The following is an 11411-nucleotide window of genomic DNA, read 5'->3' as shown; positions in this document are numbered from 1 at the left end:
ACGCAGAAACCAGTAAGAACAAAGTGATTATGACAGTGAAATGCCATTAACGCTTCCTAAGATCCTAAACTTAAAGGGATGTTTCATCAAAAGGCACTCGAGCCCATCAATCACAATCTGCTCCCTTTACATGACTCCTTGGCAGGGCTCCACTCTTGCTTTGGGGTTTTATTTCCCTCCAGCCGCCCTCTTGTGCCGACACAGAGGTTTACAGGCAGCACCATCCCCTGTCCAGCGAGGTGGCTCAGCAGGCCTGAGAAAGACAAGTTGTAGCTGTCACACTCCTGTCACAGCCAAGTTGAGAAAACAGCACCACAGTGCCCTTCCTTGTACCCTGCAAGAAGTTCTGCCATCTGCACACTCCTTTGCAAGACCCATCATCTGAAGTCCCAAAATGCAACGGGTTTCAAGCTTGTCTATGTGCTTAAAAGCAGAAAACAGACATTTCAGCCAGAGAATAAACATGACACAGATACACTGCCGTGTCCATCTTCCCATTTTATTTGTAATCCCCAACATGATCCAGTGAGGATGGTCAGCTTCCCCCCCAATCTTGTCTAATGAATGTAAAAGAAGCATCATAAGTCACATTGTATTGGGCCTGACCCTGCAATTGGGCTCCCTTAAATCAGAGCTGCAGGACACAGCAAGCAGCATTACCCAACTTTTACATGCCTAGAGCTTTGCAAAGTGTTGGGATTAGCATATCTCTAAGTTGTTAAATTACAACTTTTACTGGGCAAACAAAACCTCTCAAGGCAACATACTCAGTCCTACTAGCTTTTCCAAAAGACTGTGGAACACCTACTTGTCCTGAGCCAAGTACATCAGGTGCTGAGTTAAATAGGAGAGGCTGGGGTAAGACTGTGCCTCAAGCCTAGCTAGTCCCTCTCTAACAAAGAGGGAAACCATTCCCCACTCCAGATTCCTTATCCAATGGCCACAAAACATGCAACAATATAGACTATGCATAAAGGTATCTGCAAACAGGGCAATTCTCCCTGCCCAGAAGTGCTATGCCCTGTCTATCAGAGTACTTCCATATGCAGAAAGAGCTCCAGGCACTCAGGTGTGGACATGGCAAGGTCTGGTTCTTACACCATCTTCACTGGTCTTGCAGCACAGCAATTAGTGACAACTCAGGCAAGCCTGAAGTCCTGCCTGAGCCATCACCAGGCAAATAGGGGAAGGACTGCATATAAAACCAGGACTTACTTATTTCTTTGCCCTTTCCTCACAAGAAAAGAACGCCATATAACAAGGAGGAAGGGGGGCATTAATTATACCTAGGAGTGGCTAAAAATAGGTGTATCCTCAACTGTTGTTTCCAGAACAGGAATGTGATCTTTGAGCATCCTACAGAGTCCAAGAGGTGTGGGAAGATGATGGTTCTAGTCAGTTTTGTGTAAGGCCTGGAGACACTGGTGTGCTTCTGCTGCCCTGTCAGTTCCTAGCCTTTTATAACAGCAATAGGTCTCAGTTTAATGGCTTTCTTGCTGATGCCAGCTTCATGGCATGTGTTAACCACATCAGTCACGTTCTTGTAAGACTCTGGTGCCTGGAGGGGAAAGAGGGAAAAAAAAATTAAGACAAAACTATAAAGAACCCAAAGTCACAGGAAGACTAGATATAGGTTTTTGAAATCCCCTCTTCACAAAAACAATCATATGAATAGAGGATGTAGAAGGAGGTGAACATATAGAGAATCTGGCCACCTTAGATATTAAAGAAATCTGAGACTCTTAGCTTTCCAAATAAGGTCTCACCATCTATCAGATAAAACAGTAGCTCTTTTGGTTCAGCTTTTCAGATAATCCAGTCCCCCAGCATGTGAGAATGCCATCCCTCATTATCTAGCAGGAAGTAACTAACTTCTTCCTTACATTAAAATTTATCTTCCCTGTCCCTTAGTGACAACAGTCAGGGTTGAACTCTAGAGCTTCCCCCTCCTACATTCTGACAAGGAAGCTGCTCCTAAACAGAGACTTTAACATGATCAACATGTTCATATAACACCAACACTCATAACAGCATAGCTCCAAATGATTAACACCCTTCTATAAGTGAGGTTGTGAACAGAAAAGATATTCTATCATGTTAGTGCAGAGGAACTGAAAGTGAAAATATTCAAAGTTTTCTAGCCCTTCGTAGTTCTCTTCTTCTTGAGCAAATACAGGAATTCATCTTAAAAGAGGTGGATCTCTCAAATTGCTAATAATCTACATGAAAGCTGCAGTGTAAAGTAAATTTAAAGCAGGGAGATCAGCATTCAAGAAGAGAACCCATAAAACATAACTACTTTTGTAGATGCTCATACAGACCTCAGAGTTGATAGCAATTATCCCTATCACCAGGCAGAAGAGGAAAAAACATAGACCTCTATCCCCCCACCCCAAAACCTGTCAGTCAGGCATCTCCCTTCTTAGCATGAGTTCAGGACAGGGAAGACCTCCCATTATTTTCAAAAAAATGTGACAGCTCTATCAGAAATTGCAAAACCTGTATATTTAGAGTACTAGCAATCACTTAGCACTGCAAAAAATCAGGTCAGGGAATGTCATTCAGCCAAAGAGCATGACCCTCCTTTTCCCTCTCAGATAATTAAGTATTAAACTCACTTCTTCCATGACCAGTTTGGGAGAAGCAACACGGATGGCAATGCCCATGTCAGCCAGCTTGTCCAACACATCCTGGAAGTCCAAGTTACGTCGAGATTTGGCTCGAGACAGTGCACGACCCTAGAAAGCAGTTTTGTTAGTCATAGTTTTTGTAGCAGTCTGGAAAAAAGCCCTCTTTCTTACTAAAGAAAAACATTACTACATTATAAGTAAGGCTGAGAGCACGGACCACAGTAAGCCACAATACAGGAAATGAATTTAGACTTTAGGTGATGGGCTCCTGCAAAATTATACCTCTGGTATGATGGCTAGGAATGTTCCATGTGTATAACATACTAGTCTGCAAATACCTTTTTATCCAAACCAGATAGTGTTCAGGAGTCTGAGTTTTACTGGAAGATACTTCTCTTCCTCACTCATTGTCTCACACTACGAGTAACAGGGGAGGAAATACCTTCTTCTAACAACTGAGTTTTTTATGGACAGCCTCAGCACAGTTAACCCCTCTTGTTAGCTCAGAGATATCAGAATTTGGCAAAAGGAGCTCATTCTCCACATCTTCATCCAAACATCTGCCTTGCATAAAGCAGTATCCCCTAGATTTTCTGCAGAAGTAGTCAAAACCACTCAGTAAGGGACAAAAAGGACTTCTAGTTTGTAGTCCTCCTGGGCAGGGATTACCTTGACAAGGCTACTCTCTAGTTGTATGACCAATGGATGAACCACACACACTGGATGACCCTTGAATAACCTTGTTCTCTGGATGACAGTCCCATTCCAACCCCCTTCTGATACAACTTCTTGACTTACAGCTCCATGACAGGTAGTTCCGAAGGTCTCAGTCATGCCTTGCTCTGTGCCAGTAAGGACATAGCTACAGGTGCCCATAGTCCCGCCGATCAACACAGGCTGTCCTGTCAGCTGTGGATGCAAAGTATTCATTCATGAGAGAAAGCTGAAAAAACCTCATAACAGAAGTCTAAGAGGAACCATATCTCCAAAAAAGGAGGTCAGGTTCACATTCCCTCAGGAGATGCCTGCACTGAAGGACACAGAACAGCAAATCAAAAGACTTGTGTCCAACAGACAGACAAGGCAAACCACTGAATCCTGCCCTAGGTATGAAGGACTTCTTTCCTTCTATGATCTTTCAGCCACTGTGGGTGGAGCAGAAGTGGGAGCTCAGTGTCCCAAAGATCTAACACACAGACAAGCAGAACACTGCCATCCTGCTCGGTTCCAGTGCTATTACCTTAAAAAAGGAACTCACACGCTTAGATATCTGTTGTTTGATTAATCCAGAATTCTCTTCAATTTCCTTCTCCAAAAGATAAACTTACTTGATAATCAACAGCAATAAGAGGATGGTGAGGAGGGAAGGCCCTGGTTGATCCTTTTCTGTGCACCAGCAGAGTCCGCTCTTTTCCATCCACTACATGTTGCTCCACTTTGGCAATGTTGTGAGACACATCATAGATAACATGCATATCAAGGTCATCTGGGGTTGTGTTGAAGACTTTGGCAAAGGCCTGAAGAGAGCAAATCAAGATACAAAATACAAGGAGATCATAATTCAGCCTCAATGGAACTGAACACAACAGTGCTGAGCGTGACAGAATCGGACAGTCTCGATTGTTCCTCTGCCCACTCACAGCTTAATGCTGAAATTCAGTCAGAAATCAACTAGACAAATTCTTGCAACTCTGAAAAGTTGGCTTTAGCAGTGTAAAAAATTTCATTGTATCCTCTTCTTGTAGTTCAAGGCATTTTCAAAAATATTGCTTAAATGTCTTCTGCAAGAACAATCTAGTGATGTTGAAAGATTTTAGATGGATTGTCATGACTACAGCTTTGTGCAAGTCTCTCCAGAAAAAAACAGTTTAAGAAGCATAAAATGAAAATCAAGCTAAATACTGCAGCTACTCTGTGTTCTGGGATATGTCTGGGATAAAGCAGCTGTGTATTTACATCAGAGACAACTCTGCTCGTACCTGTCTTGTTAGAAAGGTCATAGAAGAGCGGTTAACCCACGCATAGTTCCCAGCAGCTGCCATTCCCTTCAAGTAATCCTGTCCCTCAGCAGAGGCAATCCTGGCACACGCCAGCTGGCGATCATTCACTATGATTTTGTCCCGTTTCATTGCTTTTTCCATAGCCACGAGTGCATCTGGGAAATAAACACAGTAAATCTAAGTGACTTCTTAATTTTGTTTCAATCTGTGAGATTCACATGGGTATCTATAATTTACATTCTAAAACTGATTTGTCCAATGGTTAAACCTACAGCTTCTTCTCAAAGGCAAAAGCAAACCTGTGGCAGAATGTTATCAATTGTTTGCAAATGGACAACACCTGTCCAGGCAATTCAGAATGTACCTGGCAATTACACTGTAAGAAATGCTCTTTGGTGTTGGAGTTTGCCTCACTCCAGGTACCTACACCAGTCAGATCATACCTGTGGCAACCTGGTGGCCCAGACCTCTGCTTCCACTGTGGATCATCACGCACACCTGCCCTTTGTGGTCAATGCCCATCTTCTTGGCAGCATATTCATTGTAGATGTCATCCACAACCTGGATCTCAGCGTAATGATTTCCAGCTCCCAGGGTCCCCAGCTGCCAAGCACAACACACTGATCAGGCAGTGCAGGCAAAGCAGCCTCTGGGAGCACAAGGGAAAGGTAGGGGAACAGGGGCAAAAGCACAAATTGCTACAGCAAGGTTTTGGGTTTAGAAAATCTTTTTCGAGGGAAAAAACATCCCCATATAAACTGAAAGGAAGTAGAACACAGTAGCATAATCACTGTCCTCTTTGTTTAGATTTATGACTACCTTTCGTGTTGGAACAAGACTGTGATTAAGCAAAAGGACCAGGATCCACAGACTGTGCTGTCAACTTACTTAAGCCTAGTTGAAAAACAGGAAGAGTATAGAGTATTGAGAATTCATCTCCAGTTTGTATAGGCAAGGCAGACATATATTGTCTTATACTTGGTTATAACTCCACAAAGAAGATACAACATCCTGTTAATTATGTACTTGGAACCTTTCAGTAGATTAAAGCAAGCTATTCCATTTCCAAGCCCAAATTTTTTCAACTCCGTAACAGATGATCACTTATTTCCAAAGCAAATGTGAAAACTGAGGACATAACATTACTTTGAGGTTAAAATGTTATAACCTCGCAGCACTCCAATCAATAAAACTCAAGAAGTCATACACAAGAAGGCTTTAGAAATGTATCATTACTAGAGCCATCTCAAATTGTTCCACGCAGAGCAATGAAGTATTATATGTAAAAATGAAATCCAACTCTTTAACTGTAATTCAGTTATGACCTAGTTCCATTTATTATATCTTTTCTTGACCTGCTATACATTTGCTGAACAAACAAGGACAGAAGTTGCACATTAACTTGCCTGCCTCTTCAAAACAAAACTGCATCTGGATGGGGAAATGCCACCCAACATAAATGTCATTACCACATGTAAAACTGAGATGAAAAACTGATGGCCCAGGGGACCTTGGGCAGGCCCAGTATTATTTCCCTCTGTTACAGTTCTGTCAAGAATTATTCAGAACTGGCCTCACCATCTCACCTCTCCCCCTGCCCAGAAATGCTGGACAGTTTCAAGAAAAGACACAAAATCAGAGAACTACTCTCTAACCTTTTCATTTGAACCCTGGGAGCATTCACAGCCCTCCTGAAACATAACATTACCTGAGGCAGACCCCTCTTCTTTGCTCTTGAGGAGACTTTGTTGGGATCAGCCTGCAGCATTCTTCCATATTCCTCACAGTGCTCCTTGTCCTCTGCCCAGGCATAGCCCTCCCGGAGAGACCAGTCCACACCCATCTCTAGTGCCTCTTCCAAATCCCTGCAATTATCAAACACCTACATAAGATGGTTATCTGTGAATATACTCAAAACTCCACTGGATGCAGCCCTGAGCAACTTGACATAACTTTGTTGTTAGACTCACCTTCAGAGTTAGCCCTCCTTCATGCAAGGCGTCAGACGAGACAACCTCAAGAGATCCCATCCAACCTAAATTATTCTGTGATGTTATGATCAGCCCCTAGCTCTCCTAACAACCAGTTCAACTTCTTGGTGTTTCATGAAAATCAAGCTCTATAAATATATTAACTTTTTCCTCTTTGTTGTGTGGGGAATATCCTATTTTCTCTCTCATCCCTTTCAAAAAAAAACCTTTATGCTCATGGAAGTTTTCTGTCAGAAGAAATGAGAACCTTTCAAGAACTTTTAGTTAGTTCAGGGGTTTAAATGGGGGAAGAGCGAGCTGACTTTGTGCATTGATGATTATGTTGGTCCTGGTAAAGCCATACGTAGAAAGAATGGAAAGATTTTTAGAATTACTCTTTCTTTTTTAAAAGTCTCCCACTGATGAATCTTTCATCAAAACAAACAGACAGACATGTCCCCTCTGGTGATGTGTGCACAAAGTCATTCTCTTACTTGGCATTCATGGGGATGACACCTTTGGAGCCAACACCAACAGGAATGTGGTCAAACATAGCCTGGGCAAGCTGCTCTTTCACAGGCTGCACATCACTTTCGTCCAAATTTGTACGCAGCAAGCGGACACCACAGTTGATGTCAAATCCTACACCACCTAGAAGTGTAGAAAAAGCCATGACAGGGAACATGTACTGAATACTGTGATCTCACACCTTCTTTCTGAAACAATACTGGGGAAAAAAAAGGCAGAACTGCATTAGGCTTCATTTTAACAGATTGACATAAAGCCTCAGATTTCAAGACATAGCTGTACAAGTACACAGCTCTCTCTTTATGAAGTTACTCCAACAAGTAGACAAAAAGTAGACACAAATATAAAATATACTGCCCAGAGAAAGCAGAAAGGGATATCACGAGTCCAAGCCTCAAATGCAAGGGCAATTCTCCCTGTACTGTTTAGACGTTCTCAGTGCAACCGCCCGCTCCATAAAGAATAAAGATTCTGAGTGCAAGAATTAAGCACCTCTTAAGCCCCTATAATTCTCATATTTTAGCTTTAGTTCTGTACATGAAGTACTAGAAAGTCCTGCTATTTTGAAAAAGTATTTTTATGCCATCCTAAAACTTCTCAGAGCAGGTTAAGTCAGTCATCCTCACCTGGTGAAACCACTGCTTCTGGATCACTCATATCAAAGGCAGCCATGTTGCCGATGGCAAACCCATAGCCAGAATGGACATCTGGAAGGCCTATTGATCTCTGAAAGGGAATGAAGGCAATTTTAAAGTTTTATGAAACTCAGTGCTGCAGAGTTACCTTGGTTATGCTTTGCCTTGTGGCAAGAGTTGTCACATTTGAAAACAAATATACCAAAAAGAGAATGGATCTTCAGATGTAGATGGAGTGAACACAACAACTCAGGTGAGTATCTGAACTCCTGCACTTACAGGGCAGACACTCAAAGAAAGCAGAGAGCAGATCTCACTCTGAAGCAAACACCTGTGGCTAGTCAGCTGAGAAGCCCTCTTGACTCTATTGGCCAGATCTCAAAAAAATTTGGGAAGAGCTTAAGTACCTAAATGTAGGAACTGTGATCTCAAACTGAATTCTAATCTGGCCTTTTCTTGTACTCAAGAGTCCTTGCATTCAAAACTCAGGCAGGCAATAGCTTTTGAGCAGCACAGAGCAGAGACATAAGAGTGAAGATAAGTTATTTTTACCAAATTTCATCTAGAGACATCTGCAATATTTAAATACTGTAAACATAACAAGGGAAGAGTTCAGTGCTATGAAATAAATAAAAGTCAGCATTTTCTCTCCTTATGTGTGTCATCAACCCTGACCAAAGACTGCACCCTGTAGGGAGGAAAAAAATCACCTTTTGAGTGAGATCCTGATGGGATAGGACAAGACAGGAGCTGTGGCATTTTAAATTTAGATTAGGACATCACAAACAGCACTCTGCAGTCTATTTAAGCAAACAAAAAAAGCCTCAGACACCCAGAAAGCTGTTAGAAATTGTAACTTTTCGATGTGTGTTAAACTGCTACCACACATTAAAAAGAACAGTACTTTTCAATGGGATTTTGTGCTTCTTCTGCCTCCCCTTGCCATCACCAGTAAGTCTCTTGGCTTGGAAATAAAAAGTGAAGATTTGAATACACAGATGATTGTAGCATCTCTCCTACAAACTACCAGACGGAGTTCCTATTTAACAGGTTGTTACTATTCTACCTTACTCCCTTTTGGCTGCCCACTAAGGCATTTTAACAGCATAATGGTCTGCCCTTTACTGCAGCCATAAATTCAAAACGTCTGCCAAGTGACCAAGAAAGACTGTTAAAACAATTCTGTTATTTGTTACTTATTAATATTTGCAATATTGAGTGTGAAAGAGATCATTTCCACATCATACTTAACACTTCCTGAAAAGAGTCACAGCCTAGTATTTTCCTCCTGCATTATCAGATCTGACACTTTGCTTCCAAAAAGGCATGGGGCAAGGGAAAGGAGTGTTGAGTGCATGGGAGGACTCGCTACCCACATTAGGTCAGCAACAATAATACAAACAGTATCACCTCCTGCTCTCTTCTCACTCCTCCATGCATTCCAGGTCAGCAGAGGCAATTGAAAACCAACAAGCAGTCAATATGGACACTGATGGAAATGTGGCTCAAGCAAAAGGAAATAGCATAAACCAATGCTAAAAAAGCTTCATGTTAAAAGACAAGTAATGAAGTAAGTGGATGCTTCCCTTTCTGACAACTTAGTCTTGCAGCCTGCCCTTGCAAGCAGTTTACTCAGAGACAGGTTCTTAACACGCAAACTGCCTTGAAAAGAACTTTCGTCCATATATCTTCTGAAAACAGTTCCCATTTGAAAAGCAATGACTTCGGGCAAATAGGAAGAGAAAAAGAGCAAATTTTCAGAGCAGTTACTCACGTGAACAATACCAGGTAATGCAGCCACGTTCCCAATCTGTTTCATAGCAGGCAAGAAGCCACCTGCACCTGAAAAAGAGAAAAAAAAAGAAAAAAGTTAAACAATCTGATAACTTACCATGATAATCACAGTGAAGTGCTTTCTAAACAAACTGTTCAAAACACTGGCAATTTAAAAGTCAGCCACCAACAAGGCTTCTTATCTGGTGTAGAGCACCCAGTGACATGCACAATCTGCAGTTTCATTAAACGAGGTACTTATTACACCAAAGCCCAACCCGTGCTGTGTTTGTACCGATGGAGTGCAGTCTGCACTAACAACAGCAATGTGTCACCACCAGCCCAGCTGTCAGATCTGGACCCATCCCTGCACTTCAGCCCTACACAGCACAGCCCTGGGCTGCAGTGCCATGGTCTAGTGGACATGGTGGCGTTCGGTCATAGGCTGGCCTGGATGATCCCGGAGGTCTTTTCCAACCTAATTGATTCTGTCACCCTCCCGGATCAGGGGGCCCTACCGGACCCACCTCCTCCGCGGCAGGCGTTGCGCAGCTCCTCGAACATCAGCTTCTCCAGCGGGTCGTTCACGTAGAAAACACCCTCCACCTGCGGGGAGAGCCGTCAGCCGCCGGGCTGCCGCTGCCCCTGCCCCGCTCCCCTTCCCCGACCCCTGCCCCGGGCACCCAGCCCCCTCCCACGCACACGCATGTTGGGCACGAAGCCCTTCTTGATCCGCCAGCAGTTCTTGTCGATCTTGTCCAGGTACTGCAGCTCATCGTTGTAGCTGCGGCTCATGGCGGCGGCTCCCGATGGCGGCACCGGCGCGGCGGCAGGAACTGACGCGGCCCCGCCGCCTCAGCCGCGACGGCAGCGGCGAACAGAAGCCGCCGAGGCTCAAACCTCCTCCCTCAGCCCTGCCTCCCCTCTTCCCTCCCTCTTTCTCTCAGCCCTGCCGAGGGCTGGCCCGGCCCCCAGTTAAGCTCCGTGGCCGCGCCATTTCCCAGGGGGCTGCAGCAGCCCGGGCCAGACGCCGAGTTCCCGCGGTGAGAGGAGCGCAGGGGTCGGGTTTGTACCTGGCCGCCTCCTCCCTCACACTAAATACGGCTTTTGGGCTGGTTTGCGGGGGAAAAAAAAAAACCACCCTAAAAACCCCAAGTGTTTTTTCACGTAGCTGTTCCCCCGGGGCAGAGCAGTTTTGGCCCGTGGGGTATTTAGGTACCGCTCTGCTGCAGGTGGGATGAGTTTGCTCAGCACCGGTCTGGCAAAAGGTGCCCGCACCCCATCGTCGATTGCGTTTGTCAGCATGAGGGAAGGAGTTGTTTGCTGTTCAGTCTTGGCTTGAAAAGGACTCTTCCTCCGGAGTGGGGAGGGCTGGGATCTGAGTACCCTGCCAGGTGGATGGGGCTTTGTGCAGGGGTGGTTTAAAGCTCACAATAGCAGCAGATCGGAGCGGGATGAGGCACCTCTGCCTTTGTTTCATCCTTGTCAGTGCTGGTTTGGGAGGCCAGAGACAGCTTCCCATCCGGGTTTGGCCAGAGCACAAGCACCTAAGCATTGCAGGGCAGGCATGTTCCTCTGCATAACTCTGTTCTGATTTGCACACTAATAAAGTATTGGAAAAAAAGGAGGAAGAAGAAAGAGGGTAAGATAACATACCAAAATGAAGTAAGAAAAAAAGTATTTGTAACTACTTCAATTCAGAGAAATACTGACAAAGGTGTTGGAGAATTAGACCTACAGGACTTACCCAGAAACATTGGAGGAGTTAAATGTATCTAACCTGGCCACACAGCGCTAAAGTGGGCACATGACAGGCACAAGGATTCGAAGAGTAACAGAGAGAGAGCAGGACTATCAGAGGCAGTAGTAGTGCTG

At 44.2% G+C, this 11411-nt stretch overlaps 1 protein-coding gene across 1 annotated transcript; it reads right to left on the bottom strand.

Moving 5' to 3' along the window:
- Positions 1–478: 478 nt before the first annotated feature.
- RTCB (RNA 2',3'-cyclic phosphate and 5'-OH ligase) lies at positions 479–10380 on the bottom strand. Its single transcript, XM_027715085.2, has 12 exons — positions 10239–10380; positions 10064–10142; positions 9538–9605; positions 7755–7854; positions 7095–7251; positions 6339–6495; positions 5074–5233; positions 4610–4785; positions 3959–4147; positions 3429–3539; positions 2619–2738; positions 479–1558 (listed from the first exon to the last, which is right to left on the bottom strand). Exons 1-12 carry the CDS (start codon positions 10329–10331, stop codon positions 1451–1453), a joined length of 1518 nt encoding a protein of 505 aa, XP_027570886.1. The 5' UTR covers positions 10332–10380; the 3' UTR covers positions 479–1450.
- Between the last annotated feature and the right edge of the window lie 1031 nt (positions 10381–11411).

This window comes from Pipra filicauda, unplaced genomic scaffold (genome assembly GCF_003945595.2).
Source record: "Pipra filicauda isolate LSUMZ 115617 unplaced genomic scaffold, ASM394559v2 scaffold201_size1378038_pilon, whole genome shotgun sequence".
NCBI lineage: Eukaryota > Metazoa > Chordata > Aves > Passeriformes > Pipridae > Pipra > Pipra filicauda.
Note: the sequence above shows the minus strand (reverse complement) of the source record. Positions and strands in the feature narration are given on the sequence as shown.

What these genes read in the sequence shown, in the direction of transcription:
- RTCB (XM_027715085.2), bottom strand. Translation starts at nt 10,331, where the DNA reads ATGAGCCGCAGCTACAACGATGAGCTGCAGTACCTGGACAAGATCGAC. An exon ending in AGAAGCAGTGGTTTCACCAG is followed by an intron (nt 7,252 to 7,754) that starts GTGAGGATGACT and finishes CTACACTTCTAG; the next exon opens with GTGGTGTAGGATTTGACATC. An exon ending in TTATTGCTGTTGATTATCAA is followed by an intron (nt 3,540 to 3,958) that starts GTAAGTTTATCT and finishes TTGCATCCACAG; the next exon opens with CTGACAGGACAGCCTGTGTT.